At 36.5% G+C, this 11,721-nt stretch overlaps 1 protein-coding gene across 1 annotated transcript; it reads right to left on the reverse strand.

Annotated features, from left to right (window-relative positions):
• Nucleotides 1–520: 520 nt before the first annotated feature.
• LOC115975050 (RNA-binding protein 2-like) lies at nt 521–10,537 on the reverse strand. Its single transcript, XM_031095688.1, has 7 exons — nt 10,251–10,537; nt 10,042–10,153; nt 2,559–2,695; nt 2,176–2,467; nt 1,985–2,046; nt 1,784–1,865; nt 521–927 (listed from the first exon to the last, which is right to left on the reverse strand). Exons 1-7 carry the CDS (start codon nt 10,527–10,529, stop codon nt 824–826), a joined length of 1,068 nt encoding a protein of 355 aa, XP_030951548.1. The 5' UTR covers nt 10,530–10,537; the 3' UTR covers nt 521–823.
• Nucleotides 10,538–11,721: the final 1,184 nt, after the last annotated feature.

Consider the following 11,721-nt stretch of genomic DNA (forward strand, 5'->3'; position numbering starts at 1 on the left):
CCTAAACAAAATTCAAAATTCCTGGACTCCAGAATTGTTGTATTTCCTTGCAGCTGCAAGTACAATAATCTTGTTGCAGGCCATTTTCTTCGACTTGACCATAGCTTCTCGGACAAATTAAGTCAACCATTAAGGGTTTTTTTTTTTTTTTTTTTCGGGTGCCCATTTATGATTTATCTTTATGATGAGGTGGTCCAAGGCAACAAGGCAATAAGGCAATATCTCTCTTAAATAAAGCGTTCACAAATTCTTCACACCAATGGCACGACAAGCACTCAAAGCTGCACTCTCACGCATCGCTGTTTGTGTGAATTTGTGCAGGTCTATGCCAACATAATAATGTATTCACACATCCCAACTTATATTTGAACGTACATTGATTCACACATCCCAACTTATAACTACAGAACCAACGCCCTTGTAATTTAATAATACTTTTCCAAATTTTTAAGGAGATTATTATAGGTGCACAATTAACGAGGATTCATGGTGTTAAGAATTAATGCTGATGCTAGTATAATGTCAGTGTTCACCTCAATGCGGTGGATAAATGGGTAAGTTCAGGATAACAAAAGAACTCTGAAGTTAGAATGCAAAAATAATTTTACAAAACTTCTTTCTGAAGGTAACCATGGACATGACCATCCAGGGTTCCCGTATGTTCAGTTGCATTAACAATGATTTCCTCTATCTCACCCCCTCAATAGTATCAGCACCTCGTATATGGTCAGCATTGAGCCACTGAAATTGCTTTTGTTCAGTACATTATAGTGTGGTCACAATGCTATCTAAATTAACCTAGGTCTATCTACCTGAAGCCTGTTCACCTCTTACCACGAGATCCAGAGCCAGACCTTGGACCTGGGTATCGTGAAAACTGCAGCCGCAAGTAACTAGAATCAGCATCATTTTCATCCATTTTATAACCTGTGCAATCCAATTCAATCCAAATATACAGTAAGCATATCGATGAATTTTAGATAACCAGTTACATAGGTAAATATATCAAGCAAGAAATCTAATCCTAGATTTTGATTGCCCACCTAAGAGCAATGATTAGTCAGTCAATCTTAATCACAATTTCCAGACTAAATTATTCTCTAGTCGAAGCATACACGTAAACTCCCATGCCCCCATACCCTATTTATGCCACTCATGCTAGAATATATATATATATATATATCATGAAAACTTTACAAAGAACTTAGCAGACATTCTAGACAACCAGGCACTTATACAAACAATTGTTGGGTAAATAAATCAAGCAAGGAGTTACATCATACATTTTGATGGGTCCACCTAAAAGCAATCACGTTCGTAACTGTAATTTTGATCACAAATACCCATCTATAGCATTCATTGGCAGACAATTCAACATGTAAAAATAAGCTTCTGTGCACACATAACATTCCACCCTATTACACCTCTCATGCTTAGCACAACATCCTTGAAAAAATAATTTTTAACGTGATCAGATAAAATACTAAAATCCTGAGACTTTGCAAATATACAAAGAAGCACAGAGCAGACACTATATTATATTGTCTTGATTGCCTGATCACAACTTGACAACATTTTTTTTTTTTTTTTTTGGATTGATAAATTCAATAATTCGAAAAGGGAGGGGGCATTTGAACCCTAGAAGTCTCCATTGGAAATACCAGGAGGTGCTAGTTGAGCTACAAGGGTCTTGGCAACTTGACAAGAAAATACAATGATAAAAAGATGAAAATAATTCCCCCAACATTGGAACTATAAGAGTGAAGAAGAGCAAAGTCATCACCTTGCAAAGCACTCATAGCAGTTGCTGCACAAGCTGGATTTACAAAATCCACAAAACCAAGGATGAGAGGATCTCCACCACGCTGGATTATGAATGAATCAGTTTAGTATGAAGAAGTCACTCTTCTGACAAATTATGACAGTGTGACAACCCAAATCAAACTAAGCAGCCCAAATGGATTACAATTCAAGGTCCACTTACGTGTTTGGATTCTTTGCTCACAAGTCTCACTTCTTTATATCCAACAAAAGGGCGGAAAATATCTAAAGATCCGGTAAAGGAAATGTTAACAACTAGATCAAAAACAGTCAAGTTTGACAATTAAAAGACTCAGATGAGGGAACAAAGATCAATGTAATTTCTTAGCAGGATCAAAACACAATTAAGGATACGTGCCACCTCCCTCTTTGAACTGTCAGGAGGAAGTCCTTCAACATATAAAGTGTTGGAAGCATCTGGAGGTAGAGATTGTGTTTCACGACCCCGCCTAGTTGTGTCCAGTGGAAGCTGACTACTAAGGCTAACATTTCGACCATTTGGTGCTAGATCAGGACCAACAGCCCCAGGACGACCCAACAAAGCAGGATCAGCTATTGGGAGACCAGGCATTCCAGCACTAGAGATCCTTCCCAACCCAACTCCACGAAGTGTACTTGCTTCTCCAGAAGCAAATGAAGGAAGTTGCTTCAAAAGCAATTATGATGAACTTTTAGCAGACATATAGGTGAATGCATGAAAGAAAAAGTAAGCACAGCTTATAGGTTTATCAGGTTACCGCACTCTGGAGATAGCGGTCATAAGCTGATCCAATTGTTTTTGTGTCCTTTACTGCCTGATGACCACTGCGATCATCATCTCGTGCTAGATAGTTATGCATCTCATGACCTGAAGGCAGCCCAGAAGGCACAAGATCTGCAAAATTATAAATACAGATGAACAGAATTCTTGAACTCAATGATCTGTCTTAAACAAGATGCAGATATACAATGCACCAAATTCTTAAAATTGTTCATAGACACACCTGTACATACATCAGCCATACTGAAAGAAGGTAAAATAAAAGTTAAAAAAATAGGAAAGACCAAATCCAAGAACAGAAGGCGCCTTTTATTTGATTTGTAGATTTAGATGAACAGGAGATGCACAGCCTAAAACTTGAAACATGATAACAGAAGCTAACTTTAGGTGTGGGGGCGGAGGATTAATTACAGTAGAGGGAGAATACAATTTGATAACTTCAAGAAGGTTAATTTTTAGAATTAGTTTTTGATGTGAATCAATTATTATCTACATTAGATAAACAACGTATTAGCCATAGATATGGACAATCTGGTGGGCTTCTTTTGAGCCAATCACATTTTGAGAGAGTTTTGGCCAAAAATAGTGAAACACTCAAAATTGACAATCTTAGCAGTCAATGCATGCTATGTATGGCCCACAGCCGACATCAGAAAAAAAGAAAATAACGATGATTCACAGAATATAAATGAAGGACAAAACACAATGTGGTATAATCATACTAGAAGAAGCTCAGGATGAAAATTTTAGAAAAGATAATCTAATATTTGAGTAAAAGATGCATTAGGAAGAGTGGCTTGCACCCTGGAACCAACTTCAAAATTTTTCCTGATATGGAACACTGTCATAGACTATTAACATGTAACAGCTGATCACACAAACTAGAAACAAAAGGTAGAAGCATTTCTTAAAGATGTACTGTCGTGGGAATTTTTTATCTGCAAATCAATGCTGTGAGATGCTCAGATGCAAAGAGGTCACAGAATATCTAATACGTGAAAAAGAAAATGACATAAAGAGCAGACCAAACATTGAAGCAATAGAAATGGTTGCAAATAAATACAATACAGCTCAACATATAAAAGAAAAAGAAAAAAAATCACCAGAATCACTAATGGTTAAATGGTTTGTATCTGTTCTGACATGTCTCGGTATTGGGAATGATATGGTTATTGATATCAAACATCCCTAAACTAAATTAAAAACGAAACAAATGACTACCTATGATATTTTTCTACAACAACAACAGCATTTGGAATGTAAAGGGATTTACTAAAGATACCCAAAGGTTTTCCTGGCTAGAGGCGAGTCCAAAGAGCTCTTCTTTGGAAAGGTTCCCTATGTTATCACCAAAAAAAAAAAAAAAAAAAAAAAAAAAAACAAAAAAGGGAGCAAAACAAAACAAATATTAAGGGAAAATGCAGCCATACCCCTCCAACTTTGGGTCGGTTTCAAACTAACCTCTTGAGGTTCTACATTTTACATTCTAGATCCCTAAATTCATCACAACAGTAAAATTGCTCCTTCCATTCCATTCCGTTAGTTGAATGGACAGAAAGTACTGTGCACCACATGATTACAAACGTGTGCAACAGCCCATTACCAGTTCCTACAACAAAATGGGGGAGTTAATGAGGAGAGATTGCAGCTCCACACCCCTGACCAACCTTACTCTCACAGCACACCCTCAGCCAAACCCAACGCAAGCTCCCACCATCAAACCCTTCTCACACAGCAACTCTCTTCCAACTAACAATCCATAGCAGCCCCAAATCATAACACAATGCCACATCAAGCAGCCAAAGCAACAGACCAGCTTTTCTAAAAAAAAATAAATAAATAACAAGACGAAGAAGAAGCAACAGACCAGCGCAGCCACCCTTGTTGCAATTCCCATGATAAAGCCATTGCCACAAACATACTTGTTTTTTGATAGGCAAATCATTCGATTAATTGCCAATGTGCTACAGCAGAAACAAAAACAAGCCAGACCCAATTAAACCTCCACCCAAATCTACTAACTCAAACAAAAAATATCCAATCGCCACTGCTGGCCAAACCCAAAAAAACACCCATATTGCCAAGACCACAGCAGCCCTTGTAGCCAAACAGCCCAAATCCTCAAACCATTAGTTGAAATCCACCACTTCATTGAGAGCCTATCACGCCAGCAAGAAACCTAGCCCAGTTAACCGCCACAATGCTGTTTTTGATAGGGGTGAGGCTGACCACTGACTAGAGAGACTGAGAGAGGCGGGGGGGGGGGGGGGGGGGAGGAGAAAAACAAGATTAGATGAGAAGTAAAAAAAAGTAAATGAAAGGAGACAAAAGCAGCAAGAAGAAGAGAGAAGAAACATTGATGCCAATGGCGATGAAGAGGAAGTCGATCAGGCAAACCCCTCGCCAAGCACCCAAGACCATAATAAACACCCAAAACTTGCACAACTACCATCTTTCCACAAAAGCCAAATTGCCACCATGAAGCAGAGGCATCCAACAGAGAGAAAGTAATGAAGTGGACAAAGGAGAGAGAGAGAGAGAGAGAGAGAAGCTTTTGACATAGGTCAAATTGGGGAATTTGTCTTTGTACTTGTGGTGAGTTTAGATTAGGAGAATTTGTGGATCTAGGGTTTAGAATTATTGAAGAAAAGGCTATGGAGTTATGTTAGGAATTAAAAAGTGGATTGATGAGTTATTTGATAGCTATTTGATAGAAGAAAGTATGTGGGTTTTGATAGGTAAAAGAAATGGATTGATTTGGGACTGTAAGGCAAAAGAAAAAAAAGAAAGGATTTTATGGTGTTTAGTGATGCGGGCTGAGACCCACTAGGTTGGCAAAGTCAAAGATTCAACCAAATGATAAGATGGATAGTTCTAGGATGCCACTCAACTAGAGGTAGCGGATGCCACTCAATGCTACTAATCACAGATGCCACTCAACGTAACCAAGTGACACACTTGATTGTTAGGAGGAATCACTCAACTCCAAAGCAATAACACTTGCAAATAATTATCCATATTAAATACTCCCTCTCTCCTTGTTTCTGATTTCTCATTGATATTTATAGGTGAATACATTTCATGGGAGATAAATGCTTACAATTAAATGCTAGACAACTCCCTAGATTGGCTTCAAATCACCCTATGATAAGATTATTACATTGGAACAACTACCAACAAGACTCATAATTAACTTTGACTGAATAATAAAGATAAATAAAAGACAACTGGACTTATAAATAAATGACACATGTCGCTACCACAGAAGTTGCCACTATGCTCTTGCATCATTTAGTAGCTAATGAACAGTACATGTGAACGATACCACAAAAAAAGAAAAGAAAAAAAAGAGGGAAGAGAAAGGGAGAAATAAACGCATTAAGGCCAACATGCTTAATGCTCAAAATACTTAATATTTTTATTAACATCAACTCTTCTTTGATTCCATTGAGTGCGCGCGTGCACACACACACACATATATATATATATTAGAAAAAACCAAACCCAGTACACCAACAGTGTACTAAGAGAGAAGTACTATCAAGTCAAAAAACAATGATCAAACAAGTGTAAGAGAGAAAAACAAGGGGAGAGAAAATAGCTGCACTCCAATCCAACAAAGTAAGGAGGAAAAAGGCTTTAATTTCTAGGATATTTTGTTCACATCCCTCAAAACTCCTAGAATTCCTTTCTTGCCAAAGATACCATATAATGCAATGTGGCACAACCTTCCAAAAAGCAATATTTCTATGCTTGCCGAAAGACCCCTGCCAAGCTGAAAACATAAACATATGAATGACTGTCATTGGCATAACCCAATGGAGGCCAAATAAGCAAAACACCATATTCCATAGCTCCAAAGCTATAGGACAATGAAGAAGCAGGTGATCCACAGTCTCCCCACATTTTTTGCACATGCAGCACCAATCCAAGATCAACATACATCTCTTTCAGAGATTACTTATAGTTAGGATCTTCCCTAGAGCAATAGTCCAAGAGAAGAAGGCTACCCTAGATGGGACCTTTGAGCACCATACCATCTGCCATGGGAATGATATGCCATTCGTTCCCAAAGTTGAAGACCAAAACCCCTCCATCCACTACCTGACTTCCCTTCTGGCACTATGATGGAACCCCTACGCCGCCCTTTCATCACATCTTAAATCAACAAATAGGAACCATTTGCATTTGAACCCTTATGAAGGATGAAGGCTGTATTGCTCTCTCTTATTAATCTAACAAATTGACCATCATTCTACATTGATATCAATTCCTCAATGTTATGCACTAACCAGTTAGCACTCTCCTTGCCCAAAAAGATTGACCGCAACGAATCCCTGCCTCTTTCATATATGCGCAAATGCAAAGGTGAATCTGTTGATCATCTTTTACTGCATTGCTCTATTGCTTCAGACTTATGGTCAATGATTTTGGGTTTGTTGGGAGTTTATTGGGTGATGCCAAAATCTGTTGTTGAACTTTTGGCTTACTAGCAAGGTTGGTTTGGTTATCATCGGAATGATAGGATCCTTACAGGTGAGAATTTGAGGGTTAGAGGGTTGGATTTTGTCTACTGGTGTATCATGTGCCGTAGTAATGGGGAGACGGTGGATCATTTGTTACTACATTGTGGAAAGGCTTATCGGTTGTGGAGTTTGGTGTTTAGATCTTTTGGGTTTTCTTGGGTCTTGCCAAGATCGGTTGCGGATACTCTATTCGGTTGGTGGAATTGGCCCAAAAAGCATTTGTCTAGCATTTGGAATTTAGCTCCATTATACTTGATGTGGTGTCTTTGGAGGGAGTGAAATAGGAGGACGTTTGAGGACATGGATAGTTCGGATGACCAGCTATTGGCCTCTTTCAGTGGCACTTTCTTTGACTGGTCTAGGGAAGGGAGACTCACCTCTAGTGATTCTCTCCCTATGTTCCTTAGCTCTCTCCTGTATACTTAGTATCTTTTCTTGTCTTTATCTTTACACTCTTTCTTTTCCCTTTGTATTTTTCTCTCTGCCTTATGTTTTTCTGCATAAGGTAGTGTTCTTGAATATAAATCTTTATTACCTATCAAAAAAAAAAAATTATCGGAATGGTCATATTTGGATGGTTATCCCCCATTGCCTGATATGGTGCATCTGGAGGGAATGGAATAGCACGAGTTTTGAAGACACCGAAAGTTCTATGCCTGACCTCAAATTGTTCTTTTTTAGAACTTTATTGGATTGGTTGTCAACCACGAGGAACCTTTCTTTATTTTCTATTGTTTATTTATTAGATTTATGCAATTTGTGTAACTGATTGTTTACCCTAGTATACTTCCTATAAACTTGGGAGACTCATCTTCCTAATTTATACAAGTTTATTACTTATCCATAAATATATATATATATATATATATGTGCAACAAGTAATAATTACCACCCTCAACCAAGAATTCAAACGATTTTGATTCAATGAAGACAAAAACAGAACCCCCCCCCCCCCTCTTCCCATCTCATCAGGGAAAAAAAAAAAAAAAAAAGAGATAGGAAAAAAAAACAGTGAAGCCAAAAAATGTGAGAAATCTATGGCTAATTCGAGGTAGCCAGACCTCATTTATGACTAATTCGAGGTAGTTAGGACTATGACTAATTAAGGACCCTTTCTTAGAATCAAAGAAATTAAAACCTACAATAATTATGATCTCCTAGAAATTCTATACTTAACTATATTACCAAAATACCCTTAATTTGAAAGGATTACAAAAGCTACAAATTTTCCCTGGATTCAGAATGACCCTACCTTGTTAAATAAAAGACAAAAATGCAAATTGCAACCCTAAAGTTTGGGTAATTTTGATTTTGCCCCTAACATTTAAAAATTTTGATTGGCAGTCCTCCCATTAATGGTTGTGTTGATGTGCTCATTAAGTGAAACCTACACCTGCCACATGTATTAGACTATTAGTTTGTCCAATCAAATTATGCCATGTCAATTAAATGAATTAATCATGTCACATCACTTAAATAACCTAAAAAAATTAAAATAATTCTATACACACACACATATATACATATATAATAAATGCATACAATAAATTAAATCATTCCCAACATTTTCTCAAAAGCACTTTTTTAGCATCGAAACGGAATTTATGTAGTGAAGAACGAAGAATCAAAGAAACCAATAAATAAATAGGTTTACAAACACATACTATTATACTAAATAATCTTGCAAACAGCCAAACATTAATGAATCCCATATCACACAATACATCAGAATCTTTGGCAAATCTTATAGATTGCTATCACCTCACTTTCTTGTCTCACTTTCTCTACCCAATTCTCTCTTACCAAGGCCTCCAAGCCACTTGCCACCGCCATCAACAGCGGTGGCTCCAAAATTTCTCCTCTCTCTCCAAAGCGAACCATCTCTAGATTGATGTCTTGTGGCATGTGGGTCATAGACTCGTGAAGTAAAAGTCATGAGGCCATGGGGATGAGTGAAAGAGTGAGTGGAAAATGATGTTGCAGAAGCACATGGAGGCGTGTGGTTGCCATGGGAAAGACCTACGAGACGGATGCTGTCCTTCTGAATCTTAAAGCTCCATGTTCTCCTAGAACGTTGTCATCCTCAACATCTCTATGAAACCCGGCTCAAATCCCAGATATTTGTCTCTATGAGCTTTGATTTTTAGGTTGGAGAGCCTAGATATATGATCATTCAAGCTTTGAGTTTTAAATTCCCATCTCTCTCTCTCTCTCTCTCTCTCTCTTGCATGGTTCTCTCTTGCCGTGACTGGTATTTTTATGTTTTGATTCCTCTTCCTACTTGGTATGGTAGTTCTTAAGTCCTTATATTTGTTATTCTAGGAATAGGTTTATTCAGAGTAATAGTCCTAGGAAAGCATTTAATAAAATCCTATATAAAGGCTATATTATAGTCAATAACATTGATAGAGAGATTGATTTTAAATAAAATTCCAGCAGCTTATTTTAAGCTTTAAGGGTGTGATCCCCTACCTAAATGTGATTGCTAAGGAAAACCAAGGCGTAATTGCCTAGTGTTTTATCCATCTTATTTCTTGTTCTATTCACTGTTTTAACACCAAACAACCATCAACATATTCAAGATTCAATCTTTTCTTTCCCCAATCCGTTATAAACATCAATCTTTGTTCAAGCACCCTATAAGATCTTATCAAGCAATCTAATATAGTACATTGGGAATGACCGAATTATAATGACAAAATCACATGCAGCACAAGATTATATACATTATATATAGATAGTGACAAAATCACAACGCTGGTTTTTGTAAGCCAGATTGTGAGGCACCTAGTGATGTTAATGCATAAAAAATTTTGAACGCACTACAACAGAATTAGCATTTAGCTGAGTTTTTTTCTTTTACAAGCAAAGAGTTTTTCAGTTTTCACAAATGCTAAAGAAATTGAACATTATAATGAATTTGAAAAGACGAACCGTATTCAGAACGAGGTCGTTTAAGCAAGCCGCCTGAAGGTAGTAGAGGCGGTTGATGTTGCTGTTGCTGTTGCTGCTGCCGATTCCAATAGCCATCCGTCATTTCTTGTATCTGCAATTGAAGAGAGAGAGAGAGAGAGAGAGAGGTTTAGTTTGTGAGAAAATGAAATGGTAATTAGGCAAAACAATACCCTAATTTTTGAGAGTACCTTTTGGGTTGGGTTCGATGAAACCCTAAGCTGAAAATGCAAAAGCACAGTCTCTTTGTTTCTTTCTCTCTCGACTGGATCGCTATGCGTTTTGTTATGTGTTTGTTTTTTTTTATTTTTTGGGGCTGAGAACAGAAAAGTTTCTCTTTGGTTTTTGGGGGTGGTACTGTCTGTGTACACACTGCCACTATCTCTGTCACACGCAATTGCGACTGCTAGGGGCCTTACTTCTTCACTTCGTTGGTACTTGGTACAACCAATTGTGCCCCACCATGTCATGCTTAATTACTTCGTGGCAACGTGTGATACTACTATGTGGCGCCTGACCCTGTAGGTGCAAGCGCGGCCCGTCCCCTTGAATTTTTGAATACTCGGATCAGAAAATGTAAAAGAGTCTAGGCAAGCCTAGTTCGGTATTAAAAGTTTAGAATTATTCATTTTTAAATAATAAGGTAGAATACTATATCATATTTTTGGTGCGATTGTTATTTCGTAAATATAAGTGTTTGTACGGTGTAGGGAATAAGAGTCGGGATTTAAGTTTTCAGAAGGAACTTTACGCACATATATATTTAGATTAAACATTTAGACTAGAATAAAATTTATATCTTGTAAAAAAAATAATAAATAATAAGATATAATTTTTTTTTTCCAAAAAAAAATCTATTTTGATCATGAGCCGAGCTCGAGCTCATAACCAAACAAGATTTTATGTTCAAGTTTAACTCATTTTCTTACCGAGTAAGTTCGAGTTTATTCAAAAGTTACTTAATTGACTTATTCTTTAAATATAAATAAATAAATATATATATATATATATATTGTGAAATTATAACTTAAAATGTTTACCTCTTCACAATTTTATGATTTTTTACTATGAAACTATGAATAGACTGTTTATATAATCAATAAGTAACAAATTATTATTTAATATCATATAAACATATAGATAAACTTATACAATCAAATTTCAGATATATATAAATATATTTTTAGACAAATATACATATAAAATTGTTATATAGTTAAATAAAGTTATCATGTTCACGAACACATTACTATGTTTGAATTTAACTCATATAATAATCGAGTCTAAACTTAAAAGCTTAAACTTGGGTTGTTTTCTAAACAAATGAATAAAAAAAGTTTTTTTTTTTTTCTTCCTTCTGAGCCTAGCTCAAGCTGTTCATAAATAGATTGGTTCATTTACAGCACTAACTTTGACCAAAAATTATTTTGGTCATTTAAGTTTGAAGTTGATTATTTTAGTCCAGTAACTTTTTCCAAAAATCATTTTAGTGCTTTAAATTTGAAGTTGGCCATTTTAGTCTAGTAACTTTGCTCACAAATTTTTTTAGTCCTTTAAGGACTCACTTAGTCGGATAATGTTGTAAAAACCACTCAAAACTACTAACTTATAGGACTAGAATGATTTTTGGGGAAAGTTATTGGACTAAAATGATAATTTTTA

The sequence above is a fragment of the Quercus lobata genome, chromosome 2, assembly GCF_001633185.2.
Source record: "Quercus lobata isolate SW786 chromosome 2, ValleyOak3.0 Primary Assembly, whole genome shotgun sequence".
Taxonomy (NCBI): Eukaryota; Viridiplantae; Streptophyta; class Magnoliopsida; order Fagales; family Fagaceae; genus Quercus; species Quercus lobata.